Here is a 25,366-nt window from a genome sequence, read left to right on the forward strand (position 1 = left end):
TGTCCCCCCCCCCCCTCCCACCGCCGTCGCTGTGCCCGGCGGCTGGCATGCCCCTCCCCCCCCCTCCCCCACTGGTATATAAACTGGCGTCGGCCGGCGGCTGCCCGTCTCCACCATGTATCGTCCGCTGCTGCTGTTCGCGGCGCTTCTCTGCCTGGCTTCGGCCGGCCGCGTGCCTCGTGGAGTGCCGGCTCTCAACAATACCTGCCTCTGCGTGCCCTTCTATAACTGCGAGGATGGCCAGCTCATCACCGATGGCGCCGGTCTGCTTAACCCCAGGTAAACGGCACTCCCGATTGACTGCTCTTTCCCAGGTAACGACAAATGACTAACCCGACCGTACAACCCCAGGTAATGACTAACGAGCGTTGGGGCTACTCAACCCGTAACGACTGACGACTGAGTGCTTAGCCTTATCGGTTATGAGTTCCAAGTTCATGAGACACTTTTATCGATTATTGAATGTTCACTGAAATCCTCATTGCTCAATCTAGGTTTTTTAATCCGCTCAATTTTCATGGTGCATTTTGAGAATATCAAACTGACAAATGCAAATAGGTACCACGGTCCACGACGACCCTGATCGGCCTGTGTCCGTCTCATTCTGCGACCGATGCATGTTCCCGTCTCTCCCATCCCTCGAACAATTTGCGTCGTTCTTGTCCCGTATTGCGTCTCTCTGATCCGGTGTCATCGATTTATTTTGTCGCACTCGCCCTGCCAACAGTTTGTGTCTATCTGCTTTATCATGTCCTCATCAAATAAGTAGTAACCAATGTCTCCCGCTCCCCTCATCTCACCCAGGTTCGGCCCTCGTGACAAGTGCACCGATTTCAACATCTGCTGTAACGACGAACAGACCATCAAGAAGATCGAGGCCAAGCCAGGCGTGGACAAGAGTGTGATGACAACCATCAAGGACGGCATCAGCGAGCTCTTCAGCGGCGGCTCCAAGCCTTCCGTCGGGGCTGGAGAGTGCGTTTGCGTCGCTTTCTACCTATGCGACGGAGGAGTTCTGTCGAAGGAGATTGCCAACCAGGTCGACCTACGTCAGGTTTCCTCCACTGGTCGTTGCAATAATGATAATGAGCAGTGTTGTTCTCTGCCGCGCTCGGCTGAGCCGACCGCGCCTCTGGTTCCTGCGTGCAACTGCACGAGTCGTCAGTACTGCAGCGAGAGGGATGTCCAGCCTCTGAGGCTCGGCCAGGTCGCCTGTCGGTCCGATGAGGTAAGTGGCTTCCTAATCCATGAGTAATGAATGAGTATACACTGATATCCTCTGGCTCAGGCCTCAGGGATCCCCTACGATGTAGGTAACCCGGGGCTCAGTTTCTGATGTTTCCAGCATTACCAGAATTTGCAGTTCCCTTTGTTGACATACCGATTTATTTTCGGCCAATCAAAAAATTATTTGTTTTGGGTAAATTTCTACATGGGTGTCGTTAATAGTAAATTGCATAGCCGTTATACATGGATTTTGATGGATGGTATTGATGGAAAGATTGGCATTTAAATAATTTAAATAATAGCAACATAATGTCTAACCGCCATTATGTCAGCCTCGGGATCCCTCTTCGACCTCCGCATTTGCCCATTTCCCGCACTGACTTCCCGTTCTTTTGACGTTATCTCCAGGTCTGCTGCAGTAACCCGCAGGTCCCCACGGGCGGATCGGGCACTGGAGCCGGTGGTATTGTACCCGACACGGAACGGCCCGACTATGACCTGTGGAAGTTCTGCAAGTCGTACCCACTCAGCGTGGCCTGCGTGAGGTCGCGGCAGGTACGAGGGTTTTACAAGTGCATAGAGGAGACTAATGTGCTTAGAATATTGATTTGTTGTCACTGAATGGACAGAAAATCAGGTAAAGGTATTGTTAGCGATTAGTGTCAATATTTTTTTGCCGGCATATTTTTAACTTGTGCTTCTTTTACGTTATTTATCTAAGTACGGGTAGTTCGGTTCAGTTTATGGATAAATAAACGTCAGTCATGTGACCGTATGATGTCGGCTTAGATGTTTATCAATAAAGAAACAATTATTATTTTCTTTTCTTGAGCCAAAAGTCAAGTAATTCGACAAAAAAATCCAGGCATTGTAAAGTACGCCGAATGCATGCTGAACCGGTAAAATCACGAATAATTTGCGCCCATCTGGCCTTGGCCATGAAATGAACCCACAGCTCACGTTGCAGCCATGAACTCCGGATATTATAAACGTGAAGTCATCTTCGTGTGCTAAACTAACATTCGCAGTTTGAATTCAAATTCAGTCAATGTGCGCCAGCGTTCAAACGTAGCTGGGTTTTCCAAGGTTAACTTGACTAGGGTGCAGCGTGAATGCAAACATCCTACTGCTGTTGCCAGGGAGCTAATGAGATGTAAAAATAATGAGTCAGCATTTGCCACTTTATTACTGAGGTGTGGTTCCCGAAGCTTCAGTAATAAAATGCAGGGTCCTTGGTCAATGGTGGCCATTGATATTTTCGCTTGGGGGTAAGAATGTCGTTGCGTTGCCAACGCTATCGAAATGCGATGACGGTATCACAGTTGTTTGACTTTTCATAACGGACGTTAGGTCATCTGTAGGCAGACGGATTATTTTTTCTCGATCTTTTTCCTGCGTCTGTTGGTGTCGTGCACACAGAAAAATATTGACACCGTTAGCGGTGTAATTGCACAGTACATATCTGAGCACTTGAGGAAAGTTAATTTAGTCCCTTCCCCGCTTAAATTACTCGCGCTTCTAAATGAACACCAGGAAGAAGGTAATAGAACACTGTTAGGAGGGTTGGGTGTTTTACTACATGTAGCAAAACACCCAACCCTCCTAACAGTGTTCTATTACCTTCTTCCTGGTGTTCATTTAGAAGCGCGAGTAATTTAAGCGGGGAAGGGACTAAATTAATTTTCCTCAAGTGCTCAGATATGTACTGTGCAATTACACCGCTAACGGTGTTAATATTTTTCTGTGTGTGGGCACGCGTTTATCGGTGTAAATGCGTGCGTGCCTGCGCTTGGTCCTGTCTTGGCCTGTGTCATTGTATGTGTATAAACAGTTTACATATACACGAGTGTATAAATCCGAGTGTGTGTCAATCTTTGTATATCTGTTCCTCCGTCTGTGCCAGTGTGTTATAATCCCAAGGTTGCGTTGTTGACTGAATGTCTCCCTCGGTCTGTTTCAGATCACCGGCAGACCGACCCTGCTGCCCGCCAAAAACTTCGACCCTGATCTGGATGCGGACGAGCTCAAGTAAGATATACTCTGGCATATCACTTTGAGAAACAAACATATGCAATCATCAGATAAACGTGCCGCCGGTCGGGATTCGACCTTTTATTGCTCGTCGTGGAATGCTTAGACATTGAATATCTACCTTTTACTTGCTTGCATTCTAAAACATATTTGGATTTATTCAACGGTACCTTTTTTGTTTGGTTATTTCTGTGAAAATTAGCGCTGCCTGAATATTGGTCACCGGATTTAGGCAACCGATTTCGCCTTGAGCAAAAAAAAAAAAAAAATCGGCCATGGCGATTTGGGGATGAGCGTAAACGCAAGCCGTGTAACTGTAGACGGCCATGCACTGGAAGGATTATTTATGTTTAGTTACATAAGTCTGCTTATCTCCAACTCAAGAAGACAAGAATCAAGTATTTTATTTCATGTAGAAGCATAGCTAACTTGTTGCAAAACCATGCTATGACACTCGATGCTTTGATAATTTAAAAATTGTCATATTATTTTAAGCATACATTAGATATTTTAAGACAATTCTAGGGAGACATTCGGCCTTGACATTTCAGCGTCAAGCGACGGTACATTTAGAACTAAATGTGTCAGGAATTATGTGAGAACAAATCACTTCTGAAAATGTTGGCGTGACCCGTCTTTCGAGACGTTAGACCGTGTCTTCGCGGCGAGCGGTGAAGTCTGGTGTTATCACTCATCATGTTTGTTTGAACCGCCGGGATCTGGAGAATCCAGCGCTCTTGTGGGCTCTCCGAATCCCACGGGACCTGCCGAGTCTGAGGGCTGGAAGCTGTTTATTCAGGCTGATAGATCTGCCACTGAGTGTGGTAGTGAAGATGGGTGACAGGCACCCGGCAACGCCCTCTATCATCTGTTATCTGCCCTCCAAACCGACCTGTGCCCTCCGCTTTACGTCCTCCATCATTATCTTCCACTCTCTTTTGTCACCCACCTTCTGTCCTCCATTATTTGCTCTCTGCCTTATGTTCTCTATCTTCTCGCCATCACCCCCCGCCATCTGTCCTGATCCCCCTCTCGGTCGGGCTTTGCGTATACAAGTACCGGGTGGCCCAAAAAAAACGTTCCGAACTTTGGAGGCCTATATCTCAAATTCTAGTGCGAATAACGAGCCAAAATTTTCATCAAGTTTGCGTCACTTCTTTGCGCATTGGTATGCCAAATTATAACACTGTACCATCATTTTCAAGCCAGCAATCTTATGTTGAATTAAGTAAGACATTTTTGCTTTTTTTGCCGTTGTTGAACGGTAGTAATGATTGGCTTAGACGTACCATGTTAGAAAAAATAGAAAAAATAGAACACGGGAATGATACCAGCACGTGTGTTGTTATTTTTAACCCTATTCCTGGCGGGCTCCGCCGGGACAAGAAACTGGCGGGGGGGGGGCCGATTCGGCCCCCCCCTGAGATCTCGAGAACGAAGCAAGATAGCGACAAGCGGTAAACGGCATCGGATACGCACGGCCAAGATCTACAATTTTTACAAAGGTCATTTTCAGGTCAGGTCAAAGATGACGTCACAGGGGTCGAAAAAGTCAAAATGGCGGCACTAGATATGGAGAGAGTTTTTCTCGAATAACTTTCGAATTAGTCAAGATAGGAACAAACTAAGGGCATCATCGTGATCCTCTCGTCAATCCGCATCGAATGATATATATGTTGACCTCGAAAGGTCAAGGTCAAAGGTTGACCTCAGGTCACGTGACCTCGAGGTCATCATGTATATCATTCGATGCGTCTTGACGAGCTGAACACAATGAGACCATCCACGCGTCTGTATCTTGTTCCTGTACGGAGTTATTGGCCAAAAACCTTTGGTGACCTTTGATGACGTCACATGACCTCACAGCTGCCCAACAGCAAAACAGACCTCAAGGTAGTGAAGGTTGATCGTATATGAAGTCATGTATGCTATATGGGGCCATTCCGACCCGTTTTAGTGGTAAAAACAGGGAGTTGATTTTTCCCCCATTGACTTATAATGGGGAGGTCGCGAAATTGACCTGACCTTAGGTCACCGATATCAAAATTCCGAGATATACAAATTGCACATACTGGTACCCTAACTAAACCCTGAAGAGAAGAAATTGATCGGTCAAAAACTCTAGCTCTGGCGTGATTGCAAACTTTTCTGAGGTAGCGTCACCAAACCGCCTCTGGTGACCTGACCTGAGGTCAGATCAACTCAAAATTTTCAGACATGTTGCGTAGAAGCCTTTTAGGAAAAGTCAGAAAATTTGAGCTTCCTAGCTCAACGCGTTTGGGAGATATAACCAAAAAACCTCAGGGGGGGGGCTCCTGAGGCCCCCCCCCCCCGCCAGGAATAGGGTTAATATTTCTGTCCCACTTATGTACCAAATATCCAAATACTAAGCCAAAATTGTGTTAATGGATGCCATTCGTTTCAAAACAAGTTCTGTTTCGAGCAAAAGGAGTGGCACGGTGCATGGGTTACAGCTGATCGCCCTCCTTTCAAGATCAAATAGTAAATCGACCGAATAAGGAAAAAAGCTAGAGGGAATGTGTCACCCTGAGGCCTGAACCATCAATGAGACTAGTGCCAGTAGCAGTCATGGCTACAGGCCGTGGTGCCGAGATGGAAGTGGCCCGTTCACTGGCATTTTTAGTAAACATCTGAACAAAAAAGTGATTTTTACATGGCATGCTAGAAACACAAACCGGTTAAAAAGTAATTAACCGAATAACATAAATATCATACCATTTACTGAAAATATATGCCGCATTGACTATTGGAAGTTTCAATCTTGTATCTTTATCACTTTCTGAGAAATATTGATTTAAAATTGGGAACGTTTTTTCTGGGCCACCCGGTATATATGAGTGTGTCCGACGCAGTAGATTGTCAAATGGTAAACGCGAGGACCTTTTACAAACCGAGTACAAATTCCAGCGGGACGCCCAGTGCCTGTTTTACTGGTGATATGGGACAGAAAACAGACGTGAAGATAGACGATAGTATAAACGTGAACGCTGCTACTTCGAAATGCATTTATTATTTTGTTTTGCGTGTAAATAAGATAATGAAAAATGAATATACGAGAATATCCGGTAGTAGCATCAAGTAAAAACAGGTAATTGCATCAAACGACCTACCCAAATACCAAGTTTTCAGTAGTAAGCTAACATCTCATTTCCGTTTCAGCAAGGCGATCGGCCGCTGGGACGCCACCGATTCGGTCCTGATCGACATTCTGACCCGACGCACCTTCGAGCAGCGCTACCTCATCGCGCAGGCCTACTACCGGAAGTCCGGCCGGGTGAGAAAATGGTCTTCTAACTCGCGGTAGACGCCTAGGACGAGAATCGAAGAAGTGTCCTAGATCCTGCGCTTTGATTACGAAATAGCATCTTTCTTTGGTTATTTTTGAACCGGTTTAGCGGTAAAATGCATAATAGTATAACTTCCCATCTTTCTTGTCTTCTACCCAAAATCAGAGGAAGCAAATGGTGTGATCTCGATTTCCTGATCGCATGTTTTCTCTAGAGAGAATAGGGCATAATATCTTTCCTTTGCATCGGCATACAGTCGATGTTCAGAGTAAGTTTAAATAGAGATCATTAGCATCCAGTACAAAGCACAAACAGCTGTTACATATGTTTTCACTTCGTAATACATCACTCAAACATCCCGCCTGACCCCAGACTGACTTATCACGCCCGTTTCAGAACCTGGCCGATGCCATCTCGTCGACAACTCGCGGCCACTTTGACGACCTGATGGTAGCGTTGGTACGTAACGCCGGCTACTACGAGTACCTCGCCGAGGAGCTGCGTGACGCCATGCACCGCGCGGGAACGGACGAGGACACCGTGCTGGAGACTCTGATCAGCAGCACCAGCGAGGAGATTCAGATCATCCGCCGACACTACAGCAGACGTGAGTATGCACGTGAAGACGAGCTCTTAGGTGTAATTTTTATCCGCTGGGACTGAGAGCGTGAGATGATGTTTTTCGTACTCCAAGAATGATCCGCATAAAACTTGGCAGAAAGCTCGTTAAAGTACTTGGTCTGTATAGCTCAGAGGTAGAGCATTGGAGCGCTAATCCAAAGGCCCGGGGTTCGAGTCCCCGTACAGCCCAAAATCTTTAACGAGTTTGCAAAAGATGACGGATGTCATCACTGTCAATCGTGGAAGCCGTATGGCTACCCATCTACGCTGGAGTACGAAAAACATCATCTCATGAAGACGAGCTCAGTTTACATGGACTGGGGAGGAGATTGGCGGGGGTGGGAGGAGAGGAGAGGAGAGGAGAGGAGAGGAGAGGAGAGGAGAGGAGAGGAGAGGAGAGAAAAGGGAAGGAAAGAAGAGGAGAGTGAGGTTGAGAGAAAAAGGCAGAGAGCGAGAGAAAAAGCAGAAACAAAGATAAAAAACACAGACAGAGACAGATGTAAAGAAAAAAAACTAGGAAGGCGATTACAGATAACGAACTGAATAACAACCAATGCAGTGTCCAATATATGGCGTTATTTCTTAACTTCGATACCGGCTAGTCGCATTTTGCCAGGCATTACAATTCCACGCCTGTTTCTCTTTACCAGAACTGGGTGTAACGTGAATTTTCTCCCCGCCAGTGTCTGGAAACCCGGACCTGATCGCTGACATCAAGGACGACTTCAGCGGGGACCTTGAGGACATCCTCGTGGCTCTGGTGAACGGATCCCGCGACAACAGCTTCCGCGTCAGCAAGACTCTGGCCGCCGAGCAGGCTGCTGCCCTCTACCAGGCCGGTTAGTATAGGGGTGGTAATTATACCAGGCTGGCTAGTATAGGGGTCACATAAGTACCAAGATGGTTAGTGTAGGGGTCGTATTTGTACCAAGCGGGCTAGTGGAGAGGTCGATAACTTAACATGTCTGGTTGATGTTGGCGCTCATACCAAATGGTTAGGCGGTTGTTCTACCAGGCTGGTTTCATGGCTGGTAAAGTTAGGACGTCATGCTTACATAATTTTAAGATGTTTAGAAGCGCTGACCTCGATCTAGTCCTTAAGAAGTGTGCAACTAACTGCAGCTTTTAATCAAAACTGTAAGTTGTTACTATAATATATGTATGTTACTATGTATGTTTTTATATGTATGTTACTATGTTATAGCATGGTTCGGCTCCTAGGCCGGGAGACCTAACTGGTTAACCAGCAGCGTGTTTCTGTCACCGCAGGCGAGGGTCGTCTCGGCACCGAGGAGGAGACGTTCAAGTATTACCTGACACACGAGAACTATGCCCAGCTGGCCCTGATTTTCTCCGAGTACGAGCAGCTGGCCCGCGAGTCCTTCGCCGAGGCGCTGGAGGATGAGTTCAGCCGACATGTGGAGGACGCTACGCTGGCCATTGGTGAGAAGACACTATGGGTTTCGTGAGAAGACTGGTCTCTTGCAGCGAGAGGCCATCTTTGGGTCATTGGTAAAACACCATGCACAATCGTCAGAGCGTAAGTGAGATTGCACTGAAGTAAGACCCTGGGGCTGGACTCATCGAAGCTAAGTAAGGACTCAGGAGCTTAGTCTGCCTTGATCATAAATGACCAAGCTCATGTGAGCATAATCATGTCGCTTCGTGTTGTACTCATGTGCTGCTAAGCATGCGCACTTGTGCCTAGTTTTCTAAGATATGTACTACCCTAACTCTAACCTCCTTACCCAACCCGTTTTTTCCAGTCGAGGTGACCCGCAACCTGCCGCGGTTCCTGGCTCTACGTCTGCACGATGCTCTCTGGGGCCGCGGACCGCTCTCCAAGGACGACTCCTCGCTCATCCGTCTGATTGTGTCTCGTGCTGAAATCGATCTGGGAACTATTTCCGAAGAGTACTTCACTCTGTACGGCAGGAAGTTGATCGACGATGTTCAGGTGAGGCTAGAGGGAGAGGGAGAGGAGAAGGAAAGGGAGTGGACAGGGAAAGAGGAAGAGAGAGAGAGAGAGAGAGAGGGAGGGAGAGAGAGAGAATGGGCAGGATAGAGGTGGACAGAATGGAGAGGGCCGCCGAGCGGGAAAGAGAGAAATAAGGAATAAGAAAGGGGAGAGTGAAAGTGATGGAGAAAGAGAGATGGTGACAGCCGGGAAGATGAGAGGGACGGAGAGAGAAGGAGGGGTGGACAAATAGAGGGTCTTTGTTCGCTGGATATGCAGTGGGATGAGAATAATCCACGATTCCTATGGATCAAGATTCGAGATAGTCAAGACATTAGACACATAGCCGTAATGTTGCCATGGTTTGATAATAATGATGAAGTCATTGAGAGGACATTTTCATATCTCACACGAACAGTGAACAGTGTTCACTGTTGTTCACTGAACACCTAAGCTAATAGTCTGTCCCCTGCGCCCATTTCTGTTATGTATGTAACTCTCGCTTTATTACGTATGATAGGAGAATGGAACAACACTACGCTTTTTCTATATGTACGTACCCATCCTCACTAGCCGCAAAGCTAAGTTGATAAATTAATAACCCTTCTCTCATTTTCAGCTGAAATCCACTGGTGACTATGACACAGCGCTGTCCCGTCTCCTGGGCGGAAATTGAGAGAGTCGACGCACACCTAAACACCACATCTTTTCGCCGAGGGTCGCTCAAGGCTCAGTACTTGGACCCGTGGCCAAGCTCGGTCGGCCTTTGCGGTGCTGCGTGTTGAAAGTGACAGCATGTTTTGGTAGTGTACTGCAATGATTAGTGTCTGCAATTGGCGGATGAGAATGGCCAGTTTTCTCGCGCGCCCATACTGTTGGCATTACAAATGTCCTTTTTGTGTGTGAAATGGATGTTATGTACAACGACAGAAAGTTGAAATAAAAAAGTTTCACATTATGGTTCGTATCAATTCTCTGGTGATATCTTTAGAGATCGCCGACGACTTGATAGGAAGTCTCTTGCTTGACGCGCAATTGGTCTGGAGTTATGCTGTAACAAACAATTTAAAGGTAGTGTGCCACCTTTGAAAGATTTCCCATTTTATTTTTCCTAGGATAAGAAGCTTCTGTTTTTACCTAATATCGCAAAGAAAATAAAAAATGGGCCTGGAATAGTGCCTTTTTCGCCTAAAAGTTTATCGGTTTTTCGATAAGTATAACAACTGTAGTGGGCTGAGCTGCAAACAGGCGTCGGCAACAATCGCGAATGCGGCGCACATGTGACAATAAGCAAAGGTCATTATAGAGTTACGACGTACGGGAATGAGTTATCAGCTGTCTAATCGTAGACAACACAATGTCGAGCCTTAAACTGTAAGCCTGTATTGGTATTGTTTCTTTTATTTGGCTGTCGAACATTATTCATGGTTTGAAATATGATTTTATGTAAAATAATTGATATGAAAAAGCCGTCTCTTAAGTTATGACCCCATTTCACCACACGCAAGTGGCAGAAATGACAATGATCAGCTGACGCATTTTTCTTGGCCGAAGTCAGAGCGCGCGGCCCGACGCACCACCACCGCACCACAAAGTATGAGCAGAAGCCGCGCCCAAAGCCAGGGCCCCGGTAACGTGAGGTAGCCGAGTCGGGGCAGCGTGCGCTGACCCAAGCCGGGGCCGCAGCTTTGGGCGCGGTCTACCGCATCCCCGCGGGCAGCCCCGGGCTATCACATGACACCGGGAGGACGCGCGGCCCCGGCTTGGGTCAGCGCACGCTGCCCCGACTCGGCTACCTCACGTTACCGGGGCCCTGGCTTTGGGCGCGGTCTGCCGCACCACCTAACAGGCGTGTTCGAAACCGCAGGAGATGATGATGAACGGGTTTATCGAAACTTGATTGGATGAGTATATCGGTAATAGCGATTTCAGTGTGTGCATTTATTGTTCATAGTGTTGTGAAATGTGGTTGGGGTACGACCGACAACCCGTCGGGGCGAATTTCGCACTGGGGTACTCAAAATTTGAAGAATTTAAGACGTTTCCATGAGTTTTGAAGGTATGGATAAGTTCTAAAAATCCGGTTCTCCTTATCTGGGCCATTAACTCCATACGGTCCAGGAAAGCTGGCACACTACCTTTAAAGCGTCCACAATGTCATCGTATCAATTATCAAATATGTAGCTACTGGCCTGGCATGTGGTAAATATCACATAGTTTACATATGATTTTACTTTAATAGCTCCGGTAAATCGAATGCAGCCACGAGGCCAGCAAAAAGGTATAATTGGGCAATGGAAAGAAGATAAGTTCTGATATACTAAAGCAATTCCAAAGCGAGATACTCAACATCAAGAGCTTGGCACGAAGTCTCAGCCGCATATATTGAGTGATAAAACACCATATCTCCAAGCTGTTTCGCGTTCGCGCTCATTTATGAATTAATAATGAAGGCTGAACTCAGTATAGCTGCGTCTGAAATCGCTAACGTCACAAGCCACAACGTGATAGGTACCTTGAATTATTCATGCGAGGAGTTCGACCCATTCAGCCTCGTCATTATGGTAGATGGCCGCATCGTGACTGGCTGATTTCGATGGAGATAGAACTTCGTCACTCTTCCTTGTAAAACAAATGCTAAATCACTGTTCTAAGCATAACATGGGGAGCGTGAGTGTACTGAAAAAGACAGCAGTTCTGGGAAGAGTGTGATTGAAGTCGCAAACGAGGTGTAAATTAAATCAGTTTACGGCAAGGTCTATTGTTGCAGTTTTCGGTGTAGGTAGTCGGTTGGATAAAAAGTATTGTTATCTTATGGATAAAAAGTTGGCTTACAATTAGATACGCATGAATTGTTTAAGAGGAAGTAACTTTCGTTTAACTAGTGTCTGGGAACTTCTTTTGAACATCGTGAGGTGACGAAATGGAAGCTGTCTTTACAATTGAAAAATAAACTTTGGTAGCTGAGCGTCGAACCGTTTATTATTTGGGTTATGCCTATATCGCCTCAATTTCCATTCCTTTCTCATGCTGGACCCGGAAGTAATGAGAATTGGGTGCATTCCTGGGATATGCTTATTTAATATTTAATAGAAGTGTGGCATTGCAAGCCGACCAATGACCATGTGCAATGCTTGTTCCATACAGACGTTTTACGTTCTACAAACACATCGAATGTCTTGCACAATAAGCACATGCTCATTGTTTGGAGGTCACGTTTTCACGACAAAGGCATCACGAGGAACAAGTAGGAGATGCTTAAAGGGACCCTCCCACCTTCAAAAAAGTTTATGAATTGGCATGAAAGTGATGTCGCTCGGTTCAGAAAGAGCGAAAACAAATATCTACCAAATTTCACCGAAAAATATTCACCGGTTTTCAAGATATTAGACTTTTACTTTTGTTTACATTTTTGGGATCTCCGCTGTTTCTAGCGACTTTATTTTAGAAGTGCGGCGTTTGCGGCAGATGTTGCGCGCAAATAGCATATACCACCGCGTGCTACAAAACGTTTTAGTCAAACATTTAAAAATCGTTAGATATTTGCGCTGACGTCACACATTCAGAGGGGTATTCCTAAGCATTAGCCCCTCTGAATCAAAATGCTGCAATTTTGAAATTCAATATTTCCGATTTAAGGCATTTCTCGATGTTGTGAGTGCCGAAACCGGTAATTGTGAGCCAGGGACCCCATTTTGGCTATCTCAACTCAAATCTAATGTTAAGGTGGGAGGGTCCCTTTAATGATTTCTCCCTTCTTGAGTTAAATATCATTACCAATGTAAACCACGCCTAAGTTTCACTCTGCAGTTATCCGGCTAAATCCTAGCAAGTCTTTTCATAATGAACGTAGCCACCTCACCGGTATTCAACATACGGAAGCGACCTCCCTTCCCCTGTGCGCTGGCATCGCCATTGCCGATGTGTTTTCCAGGTCGCCCAAGGTCAGCCCCGCCCCTCCCCGCCTCCACACCGCTGCAGATGGGAGGATGACGTAGGCAACGGGGCGGCTCGCTGGAGGGGTCACAGTCGGTCGCCAGTCTCGTCGGTTGTAGGTAGGCTACTCACCGGTCGTGCTAACAGACGAAGCTATGAACAGAGGCGGCGGATTGGGCTTTCTGCTCGTTGCAGTGGTGGTTGCAGCTGTGGTTCAAATTGGAACAGGTGAGCTGGTTTTCTGAGCTGTGCTGAGAATTTGGGGGGTTGGTTTAGGTCGTTGTTTAGTATGTAAATGTAGCAGTGTGAGGCCAAAGTACCTAAATATATTCATACGCGCTCATAATTATTCCATGGAATGCCTCTCATCGTTTCAATGTCCTGAAAATAAAATCAGTTCTCATCGTATAGCAACATATTTACGGTAAATGTTCGCTTCATATAATCGCCATCTCTTGTCCCTTATCTCGTGTCTAAGTGGAAGCGTCCTTCGCTCCAAGTCATAGGTATGCTACGAGAGTTGAGACCCGCCGTTTGCGGCTGAGTTGGGCGTCCTTTCCGACGTCCTTTATCTCGACGTCCTTTTCCGACTTCCCGGGACAGTCGGCTCGGGCTCCTCAGCACAGGACAGAAATAGTCGCCGGGGTACAGACTAAACAGAGCTGGGCCATCAACAGGTAGAAGTACAACTCGAACTCAAGCACTAAACAGAGCGAATCGAAATAGACAATTTGTTTTTTGGAGGGCAGTGATACTCAGGGTGAATAATTAATTAGCTCTATATGTACAGGCCCTCTGCAAACTGCGTGGTAGGTATTCTTTCTTCGACAAAACCGAGAATAACGCGGATACTATGCTATCGGTCGCTCGGAAATCATAACAGCAAGATGCGCGAGACTCCGCACCTTAGATTGGCATTACCATCGCATTCATTTGCCACCCAGTTTGGCAACAAAACCCAAAAGTTTATATTTGCCCCAAAAACAAACTTTTGCATTTTGTTCCCACACAAGGCATATACTTTGCTTAGTGATATACCCAATCGAAGGAGTAGAGCATGGCGCCTCTGTTTTCAGTGAGTTCCGACCGACTGACAACATTAGTCTTTGAGTTATTACTGGTTTTGTCGAAAAAAGAATACCTACCACGCAGACTGCTGAGGACTGTACAGTGTTCACCTCTACCCACCAGTATAACGCCTTTTGGGGCGAGTAACGGAGCGAGCGAGAGGGTGAGCCTTGCACGTGCGAAATTTCGAGGGGGTACCTCCAGCTGACTTGTGCACGGCACCCTACTAACCGGTCTCTAGCGATGTGCCAAATTTGAGCACAATCGGCCCAGCCGTTCTCGAGATCTGGGAGCGACACCCTGCACGTGCGCACGTGCAAAATGGGTCCCAACTGACTTGTGCACGGCACCCTACTAACTGGTCCGTAACCGTGTACCAAATTTGAGCGCAATCGGATCAGCCGTTCTCGAGATCTGGAAACGACCCCTGCACGTGCGCACGTGCAGCAGCACCCCAACTCTGGCACATGGATATGCAGTGCCTAGTGGGTGCCTACCTACATGCCAACTTTCAGCGCAATCGGCCCAAGGGCGGCGCCACCGTGGGGGCAGTGGGGGCAGACTGCCCCCACTGGCAGGAGGCCGTGGGGGCAAGACTATGTTTTTGCCCCCACAAAATTAGGCTGATGTTGAAAAGGGAACAGAAGACCGGTGCAACATTCATGATAGGCGGTTATAAAAGTACGCCTGTTTTTGACGGTCCCCGTATCAAATGCATCAGCAGAACGTTCGTTTTCAGACCGTCTGTCGCATATCGCCTACTCCCACTCATTCTCCTACTCATTTTCATTCACCAGAAGGCTGCCCTCGCGCGAGCTTGACCCAGTGGCGCGGGAACCGGGGGGGCTAGCGGGGGCTGAGCCCCCCAGCTTTTCGGCTGGGGGGGGGGGGGCTCGTAATGTATTTGAGCCCCCCCAGCTGGAGGAATCGAAATCGGAAATCTACCAACATAATTTCATAGATTCATACATAGGCGCGGGAACTGGGGGAGGGGGCAGTGGGGGAAGCTTGCCTCCACAACTCTGCGGCCGTGGGGGCGGTGCCCCACAACGTTTCATGAGGCCAGGAACCGTTGGGCAGCTTGTCCTCCCCAAATTAGGGGTTGTGGGTCGCAAAGGAAGAAAGCATGTAAGTGAAAAATCCACCTATTTCACTGGCTCGGCAACTCATTTGGCAGATTAAAACCTTTACTCCAGGTTGCCAAAACGGTAATTTCTTCACTCAGCTGAGACGGAATACCTCACTTTTTGAAAATATTTACGTATTTTTTTGTTGTTGTTGTTGAAAAGGCCAAGGTCTGAAAAATAATTGGCCTAAAACCGGTGAGAAAACTAGATTTGGGGGTACCCTAGGTTGATTTCCATTATGGTTTAGCCCCCCCCCCCCCCAGTCTGCAAGAAGTTCCCGCGCCACTGGCTTGACCTCGAGGAGGTTGAGAGCGTTGAGAGGCAGTTTATCAAAAGTCGGCCAGAGAAGAGATCACCTTCTTTTGGGAACCCTTAGACTGAGACTGAGCTCAGGGAGGTATGCAACAATGTGATAAATATGTATATCCGAGTTATCTGGAAATGTATGTGGGTCGCCCTAATGGAGCTTTTTCTGGTATAGGGGAAGTTGGGGCAATGCCGGGATTGGGGCAAAGCCGAAATTCGAGATATTTCGAAAACCGTACGACATGGATGCCACCTGTCAGTGATGATCTGAAGCTTAACTGACTACCAATTATCGCATGTTTGTTACCAGTCGTCATTCGGAATAGTTACTTCGGCTGTGAGGGCGCCAAGAGCGTTTTCAAGGTACGTTTCCTTTGTACTACATGCGTCTTCGAAGCTGCATTTCCTACTCATTATGCTACCGTTTGTCTGGCCAATTCGGTCAAGTAATCTTCAGCACGTCTTTGCATAAGTGTGCTGCCTATTTGAAATTTATACAGCACGTTGAAAAGTTATGGGCCGGCAAATGATAGTGTGGGTGGCTGGGGTAATGCCGAAAACGTGCAATTACGCGGCGCGTTAAAGCATGCTACGTGAACTTTACCGCTGTAGAATAGCAACGCGTATTTTTAGTCACACAAATTACACTTTTAACCGACACAACGGCCTGTTACGATAAGGAATGATTTACCTGGCCTTTTCTTATTATATCACACAATTATAACTTCCAGTGTGCACCAAGCGTCCTCAAGCTCTTAAAACGCGTGTCAGCTTTGACGAATTCTGGATAAAATTTGAGATAAAATAGCAAAACATCAATTTCGGCATTCCCGTAGATCATTTCTCCCATTTTCGGCTTTCCCCGCAGTCCGGGGCAACGCCGAAAAAGTCACTTCTTTGATATTTTTAGTTTGTGCGCTTAACGGTATGCGAATTCATCAAATGCGCCTGGTATGTTTGAAAGGCAAAAGACTGGCCTCTCGAATGACGCCAACAAGAATAGCTTATGTTGTCTACCTTGCGTGCTACGGGCGTCAGAAAAAAAGTATTCGGCGTTCCCCCAACTTCCCCTACCAATCGTGTGTGAGAGAATCGCAAATATAAGTACTACGGGAAAAACAGAGAACTAGGTACTGACTATTCTTTTGAGGAATACATCATTTTACATCTCAACGAACAACATAACGTTTTCACAGGTTTGTGTCTCATAATCTAATTTTATAGTTTTATTTGCTCGCGACTTTAACCCGGCCGGTCCCGGGAGGTAATTCCAACCACCGCAGCCCGGGGGTAGCCCCCCACCCACCTGTCTAACTCGGTAAATAAGACAGCTACGGAAACAAAAATGGTACCAAACGAAAGGTATCTACGAGAAGATTCTAAAGCACCTAAATTCTTTGACCTCAGGTCAATTTTCAAGGTCAAAGGTAAAAACCGGCACTTTTGTAGTGGTCTCAAAGTACATGTTCCAGAGGACGGCAGGGTGCATAAAACCGGTTAAAATGGATGTTAGCAAACGAAAGAAGAGATTCTGGCTATTCCGATGATGTGCATAGCCCATAGGTAACATTCAAATTCAAGGTAACGGTCATGCTCAAAATTGACCACAAATTTGCACTTTTTCTTATATCTTATATACTAAATTCCAAGATGTTTTGAAATGTTTTGAAGCTTAGCGGACCCCTATTTGTGCTTTAGCTTACGATACAAGGCTGCTACAAGGTCAAAGTCACAAGAGAGTATCCTTGCTAGAGGCTATTTCACTTATTCAAGTCAGGCATAGACATGTTTTGCCATCCTGAGGCTCTAAATGAATGCTTAGAACAAAATGGATGCCAGAATCGTGATCAGCGGCTACGAAATAATCACAAACGGCATTTAATGTGTCAAAGTCAACCAAAGGTCATTCGAGGTCACATGAGGTCAACATAAAACTTGACTTTTTCCAAACAATATGTAAGCCATTCGACGTGTCTTGACGAGACAAATGCGCAAGTACCACTGCCGTAGCTGTAGGACCTTTTTTGTTGAAGTTATTTGCGAAAAAAACTAAGCCCCTGCTCGCGGTCGTTGACCTGACCTCTGACCTCAGGTCACCAAAGTTACTTAAGTATTTTTTTCTATGTCAAATGCTACCCAACCGTGCTCGTAATTTGTCTCTATCTCTAAAACTCTATTTTTGGCAGCTGGTTGAAGTTCACGTCTGTGGCCCCGAAGTTTGCCGTGCAGGAGTCTAGAAAAATCGGCCCTTAGACGTTATCAAGCAGGCTGGGTCCAAATTTTTTGCTTCAAAAGATGTCAAATTAATGGGGGATAAGGTGCAGCAAGTTTCGTCTTTCTATCCCTAAGCGTTCGTGAGGTATCGCAAATAACTGCGAACACAGTCATTCGCCAGGGGAGGCGAAAAACGCCCCCTCCCCTTCCGGGCCCGCGAGGGTTAAAGGTAGTGTGCCACCTTTGAAAGATTTCCCATTTTATTTTTCCTAGGATAAGAAGTTTCTGTTTTTACCTAATATCGCAAAAAAAATCAAAAATGGGCCTGGAATAGTGCCTTTTCGCCTAAAAGTTTATCGGTTTTTCGATATGTATAACAACTGTAGTGGGCTGACCTGCAAACAGACGTCGGCAACAATCGCGAATGCGGCGCACATGTGACAATAAGCAAAGGTCATTATAGAGTTACGACGTACGGGAATGAGTTATCAGCTGTCTTATCGTAGACAACACAATGTCGAGCCTTAAACTGTAAGCCTGTATTGGTATTGTTTCTTTTATTTGGCTGTCGAACATTATTTATGGTTTGAAATATGATTTTATGTAAAATAATTGATATGAAAAAGCCGTCTCTTGTTATGACCCCATTTCACCACACGCAAGTGGCAGAAATGACAATGATCAGCTGACGCATTTTTCTTGGCCGAAGTCAGAGCGCGCGGCCCGACGCACCACCACCGCACCACAAAGTATGAGCAGAAGCCGCGCCCAAAGCCAGGGCCCCGGTAACGTGAGGTAGCCGAGTCGGGGCAGCGTGCGCTGACCCAAGCCGGGGCCGCAGCTTTGGGCGCGGTCTACCGCATCCCCGCGGGCAGCCCCGGGCTATCACATGACACCGGGAGGACGCGCGGCCCCGGCTTGGGTCAGCGCACGCTGCCCCGACTCGGCTACCTCACGTTACCGGGGCCCTGGCTTTGGGCGCGGTCTACCGCACCACCTAACAGGCGTGTTCTAAACCGCAGGAGATGATGATGAACGGGTTTATCGAAACTTGATTGGATGAGCATATCGGTAATAGCGATTTCAGTGTGTGCATTTATTTTTCATAGTGGTGTGAAATGTGGTTGGGGTACGACCGACAACCCGTCGGGGCGAATTTCGCACTGGGGTACTCAAAATTTGAAGAATTTTAGACGTTTCCATGAGTTTTGAAGGTATGGATAAGTTCTAAAAATCCGGTTCTCCTTATCTGGGCCATTAACTCCTACGGTCCAGGAAAGCTGGCACACTACCTTTAAGCTCAATACGTATGCATGAAACCTGAATCCATAATAGTTTTGAATGGCAACATCTAGGGGCAAGGTGCTCATGGATTTTGCAGATCGGCGTATCAGACAACAATCGGGTCACCTCATGCTTGCCCCCACTGGCGAAAATTCGTGGCGCCGCCACTGAATCGGCCAAGTAGTTACCGAGATATTGCAACAATTACAAAACGAACACTTCTTCGTTTTGCACGTGGCACGTGCATAAGGGGTCACCCACATGCATCGGGAATAGTCCAATACTTGGTAGAAGGAATGAAGCTACCCTACAAAAATTACCGCATGTAAATCGGCCAAGTGGTTGCTGAGATATAAGCCTCGCAAAAGCGTCCGCACGGCCGGCCGCTCATACTCAGAAATTTCCGTTAATCTAAGGAAAGACTACGCTCGCTTCGCTCGCTCCGTAATAAGCATGTGTAGCAACTGTTTCTTCATCGCTAGCTCCGTTTACTGTTAGCTTTAGCTATTAGAAGATAAATGTTCTGCAGTGCTTCCATCCATCCCTGGCTCCTGCCCTTCCTACGCCCATGCACGTCACTCCCCTGTTGGACGGCTGCCAGACAAAAGAGATTGCCAGTCATGGACCTATCTTATCTCTGTATTGTTCGATCGAACCCTGCATGAGTCACCACTACAGCAGCTGCCACAGGCAACCGTCGGTTCTACCAAAAACAGGGTTGGTGGCATATGAAAAATGGTAATGGAAAAATGGAGTAATGTGTAGCTATGACATCGCATCCAAATTCGTGAACGTTACATTTCCTCGATTCTCTGAGTTCTGTCTGTGACTATTTCCTAGATGATTTACTGAGTTTTGATTTCGCCCACAGGTTCTGTTGTGGAGGACCAGTTCTCGCGTCTCCTGGGAGGCAGATGTGTACCGTCTGATATCGTCTCTCTCACCAGCCTCGACTGTCACGATCATAATGATCACACTGCCGAACTCCTCTGTATCGCCTCAAGGTGAGGCCGGGTCGGGATCTGCTAGTCGGGAATGATTGTGAAAGGTGGGAGGAGGGACAGCTCAAATGTCTAGGGGTTATCCGTTCTCACCGCTTAACGTTACTCATAACGATACTCCACTTTAATAGTTATCATGCATGTATATCAATAACCAGCTTTCCAGTCTCCAGAGGGCCCCGAAGATATCGATCATCAGATTTATAGTCGGGTACGCACGGACTCATCTTTAGTTTTTTTTTTGTGGTTGAGTGGAAATGATGTAGAGGGGAGGATCTGCTTTCGCCTTTTACCGCTGTTCAAACTACCTACAACGATCTAAGGTAATATTAGCTAGTTTATGAAATACGTGATTGATATTTTCTATCCACCAACGCCCGCTAATGTGAAATGTTTTGTTCCAGTTACGAAATATCCAGTGATCAAGGCTACGACCAAGCTGCTGGCGAGACCTACGTTGACAAGCTGAGCAAGGATAAAGAATGGACGACGAGACAGAAGGGCAGTCTGACCAGGTGCTACTCGATGGTTCTGGACCAGGTGCCGGCGGACAAGGAAGGGGCCTTCGTGCTGGCCTGCTGGCACCAGCTGCTTCTTTCTGAATGTAACCGGAAGAACATGACGACCTATGTGGAGGTCGTTGACCCAGAGAATGCCAAAGAACTTGTGGAAGCCGTCGCCGATTTGGCTGAAGGGCCCTGCTTTAACGTTGGTCTCAAGTATGCCGACGAATTGGGGATGAAATGGGAAGTATGTGCGAGAGACAAGAAACTGGACATGTCTTTCCTACAGGGCGCAGCGCACTATTACATGCTCTTCAGTCAAGGCCAGGAGATCCCCGATGTCACCCTGGAGAACAACAGGAAGACCATGGAGCAGCTGGATAGGCTGAACGAAACGTCCCTCTGCTACGCCGAAGCTACAGGAGAGGTCCAACCCAACGGAGAGATCAACTATGATCTGATCAACGAGGCAACCCGAAACGCCATCGGTCCGGAACGATTCAAAGTCGTCGACAGGGCCTTTGTCGACTTCTGCCGGGAAGGAAATCCTGGCAGCATTGCCGAGTACTACGCCTGTTTCAATAGGGAGAAGCCTTTCGCCTGTGCTGTCCTCAAGTCGTATGATATCGCTCTTGGTCGTCAGACGCCGAACGGAGCCTCAATCATCACGACGACGGTCGCCCCAGCCACTGCAGGCTTCATCGCCAGTCTGCTCGGCAGCATTTTTTGAATGTAAATGTCATCGTTGAACAGTATTTGTGAACGACATGAGGAGAAAGTATGCAGAGATGTCGAATGGCATCTGGCAATGATTCTAACCAGGCGAAGTAACTTGTCAATGCACTGACAAGTACAAGACAAGTTACCGAACCACTGCAGTGGTTTGGTTTTCTGAACATTTTCTGCTTATCAGTATTTGAAAGTATTACTGCCCCTTTTGGGTTCAATACCGTGAAGGCCGAGTGGACGATAAGATCCTTTGATGTTGATCTTCATCGTTACATCCTGGTATCATTGGACGCGTTCTTGTTACTCCCGATACAGCCTACACTGGTTGTAACTTTTCTGATAGTATTTTTGGGTGCTGTCAGCTGTGATATTGTGAAAAGCTTCTAACAGGTGTTTCGTGGTGTTTCTATTGACTGTAGTGTACGGAAATAAGAGGCCTCTTTATGTTCTTGTTTTCTTCTGAGCCTTTTCGTGAAGCGCAAAAGTGATTATTTTTGCTTAAACATTGAAACACAACCAGCTGTAGGTAAATGAATTGGTTGAAGACATCTGCATTCTGCAATTTTCTTTGAAAGCTGGAGGAATTATCCAGGAAATTAGCTTCTCTTTTTATGTACTATTGGCTAGACTGCAGGAAAGTAACTATGTATGGGTCATATACCTGCCTTGTGACCTGCTGGTTGTTAACCCGCGCGGGGCTGGGGTCTCCAGCCGAACGCGCGGGGCTGGGGGGGGGGGGTAAATTTTACCCCCCCTGTTATCTCCCAAACTAATGGTCCGATTTGGAAAATTCAAACGCCAATCGAAAGCTCTCATCACGAACTACTAAAAACATGTACTTAATTTTAAGTTTGAGGTCAAGGTCAAGGTCAGGTCAAGGGTACAAATTGCAAGTTCCTACAGTATCGGCCTTGCACCGTAGTTGCCGAAGAATGGAGTCATGGACTGAGACTGATCGCCCAAAACGTGTTCTTAGGCTACCAAGACAATATTCGTTGCATACAATATCATTCAGAGGTCAAGGTCAAGGTCAGGTCAGGTCAGGTCAGGTCACCAAAAAACAAAATATAGAAAAGGGCATGTGCGACACATGTTTTATGGGTCATTTTACTCATAGAATTCAATAGGCACACTCAATAAGTGATATGGACCACCTCTGGATGAATTTCAGGTCGAGGTCAGGTCAAGGTCAGGTCAAGTGAGGTCAAATTTTGAAGTTGGTTGTTAAGGCCTAAAAAGGTGTCTATCTGATGCAGTTTTTCACGGCGAATCGAATGGTGCTATTTTTGTTTCCGTACGAGGTCTAGAACTTCCAAAAAAGTCATTTTTCAAAAATTTTGTGTGTCGTGACGTGATAAAATTTTGAATAACTCCCACATGTTTGAACCGATTCTTCTAAAATTTGGTATGTAGGTGCATATAGACCACTTCTCTGACATATATTCCGGTTTTTTTGATAGACTCAAAATTTTGGATTTTATAATGATTTTCCCAAAAAAATCAGTTTTTTGAAAAAATTTAGGCCAAAATCCAAAATTTTCAAAAAACCGAGATAGCCATTTCATAGACAAAGTAAAATTACGTATAACCTTTTTTGTTACGTCTTGATTCCTTTAAAAATGAAGATGTTAGCGGCGTTTGAACTTTTGCCGTTTTTGAGGCGAAAATGGCGAACATGACGTCACTAAAACGTCAATTTCTCAAAAATTTACCGACGGATTTCGCTTAAATTTTCAGGGAAGGTGTCAAATTGATGTAAGAAAAGGTACTGAAAGTTTGGCGGCGCTGCGCGCCGCCGTTTTTGAGATATCGCAAAAATTCGCGAGGGGGGGTAAAATTTACCCCCCCCCCCCAGCCCCGCGCGGGTTAAATAACAGATCATTTTGAAATCCTGTGAGATACATCACGTTTCACAGGGAAAACGTCATTTCACTGCCGACCACCCAGCCACTATATCCAGACGAAGGCAGTGTTCCTCCCCAGGCCCCAGCGATGCTAGCGCCCATCCTTGCCCTCTGATGGATGCTAGGCGGTGAAAGTGAACGGAGCTTCGGTAGGTGGCAGCACGATGGTGCACTGTTCTGGGGAGGCCAGAGTCGGAGGAGGCTTATCACTGATCACTGATTCACGGAGAACATACGGAATATTGAAAAAGTAACGAAGCATGAATATGTCAGTTCAGAGAGGTTTGTGGCAAAGATAAGTGTTCCATTTTCTGTTATTGTCCTTTAGGCTAAAGACCTAATTAACGTTTAAGGTATTTTCTTCGACGGGTTATTCATCCTTTGAGATTGAAACAGAATGAGTATAAAAAATAATATTTAATCCCGTTGGTATATATGTCATTGGTGAAAGATACAAAAACTAATCTTCCATCGGCATCATGCGCGCTTATGATGACTTACTAAATAAATGGCTTGGTAGGGTACTCTAATCATTGTAGGTATTTGTAAATATCCTACATAATAAAAATATAAATTTGCATACTCATATCAACATGTCAAATGCTGATTGCACTTATGCCTACAAGCATCTATGGTGCCTGGTGGCCGACCAACTATCAAGAAAGAGGTGCTAAAATGCCCCATGTGGCGTGTAAAATCAGACACAGGAAGACAGAGATTTAATGGCATTCGTATACGTCCACTTCTGTCTGGCACAGCTTTTGCACCGAACAGCTGACTCAGGTCGTGCTTCTCTCACTCACTCACTCACTCACTCACTCACTCACTCACTCACTCACTCACTCACTCACTCACTCACTCACTCACTCACTCACTCACTCACTCACTCACTCACTCACTCACTCACTCACTCACTCACTCACTCTCTCTCTCTCTCTCTCTCTCTCTCTCTCTCTCTCTCTCTCTCTCTCTCTCTCTCTCTCTCTCTCTCTCCACTCCTACCAGCCTCTCTTTCTGCGCAATAGACCGTGAGTTTTTAGGGAGCCGCGAGTGCGGTAACAGCACTTGCCATTGCAATCCCTTCACACATTGCCTTCACAAGCAGCCGGCCAGCAATATTGCGAAAACGACCGTCTGTCTACTGGTTTCCGGGCCCTTCTCTCGTGAATTTTTGCAGCTGACGTGTGGGCCAGACATTTGGAGTAAAACGCAGGCTCGGCAACTGTTACACTGGCCAGTGAAAATGGGGTATAAATTGTCTCATTCTTATATTCATAGATCGTCAATTAGGATCAAAGTTAGGAGACTATTGCTGACTGTTATAGACTGTCTTTGGATAGCTATTTTGGAATCAAATGGTGAATACATTTCCAGCAAAGATGACATAACCGTGGCCCAGAATTTGGCAATTGATCGGCTTGGTATGATAACATTAAGTTTGAACGGCCTTCATGTTTTGGTCGCTGTGAATGATTAAGGCCATTAGAATATTAAAAAGACCGGTTTCAAAACATAACCTTGAGACGCTGGCAATATTCCCATAAAAATTGTTAACGAGTGAGGAGGATTTCTAAATCGTAGACTCATCTAAGACCGCTGTGATATGAAAACCACCGAGGTTCATTTCATAAGTTATCTGCCAAGAAAGGCACACTGAATTCGGAATGCAAAACATGAATGTGTCGCGACAAATCTTATCTCCGTCCATTTAGGACTGAGTCTGGCATCAGTCATTCACTAACTACTCTCCACATTGTGCCCAAGCCTCAGTTTTTCACTCTCTTCCAGCGCCAGTTCTTCCCCCCATTACAACTGTTCATCTCGTGTGCGACTTCCCAAATCTCATTACACCACCATTGCGTCACCAGCCGGCACCGGATGGTGTGAACTGCTCACGGCAGTGGTGCAACTGTGCACCAGTGCACGGCAGTGGCACCACTCCGGTCACCGCGTGCACGACAGGAAATGCCGCTCACAGTGGGGAGGGCACGCGCTGTCGAGAGGTGCCCGAGCTCGGATCACGACAGTCACGAGGTAAGGTTTGCTGGAGATAACGGAAAGATCTGGCATTCATAGGATGAATGACGGACACTGAATAACCAAAACGGCTCATCGTATGAATGATAATCATGGAAAGATGACGGACTCAC

General features: G+C 46.5%; 2 protein-coding genes across 2 annotated transcripts; both read left to right on the forward strand.

Annotated features, from left to right (window-relative positions):
- Positions 1–10,102, forward strand: LOC122374671 (annexin A3-like). Its single transcript, XM_043353558.1, has 10 exons — positions 1–279; positions 805–1,228; positions 1,636–1,782; positions 3,188–3,255; positions 6,439–6,553; positions 6,963–7,173; positions 7,871–8,026; positions 8,457–8,630; positions 8,954–9,144; positions 9,764–10,102. The coding sequence occupies exons 1-10, from the start codon at positions 116–118 to the stop codon at positions 9,818–9,820; spliced, it is 1,707 nt and encodes a 568-aa protein (XP_043209493.1). The 5' UTR covers positions 1–115; the 3' UTR covers positions 9,821–10,102.
- A 3,044-nt stretch (positions 10,103–13,146) lies between these two features.
- On the forward strand, positions 13,147–21,756 carry LOC122374672. The gene is made up of 3 exons (XM_043353559.1): positions 13,147–13,308; positions 19,951–20,083; positions 20,485–21,756. The coding sequence occupies exons 1-3, from the start codon at positions 13,236–13,238 to the stop codon at positions 21,311–21,313; spliced, it is 1,035 nt and encodes a 344-aa protein (XP_043209494.1). The 5' UTR covers positions 13,147–13,235; the 3' UTR covers positions 21,314–21,756.
- The last annotated feature ends 3,610 nt before the right edge of the window (positions 21,757–25,366 follow it).

This window comes from Amphibalanus amphitrite, unplaced genomic scaffold, assembly GCF_019059575.1.
Source record: "Amphibalanus amphitrite isolate SeventyFive unplaced genomic scaffold, NRLGWU_Aamphi_draft 001692F_arrow, whole genome shotgun sequence".
Classification (NCBI taxonomy): Eukaryota; Metazoa; Arthropoda; class Thecostraca; order Balanomorpha; family Balanidae; genus Amphibalanus; species Amphibalanus amphitrite.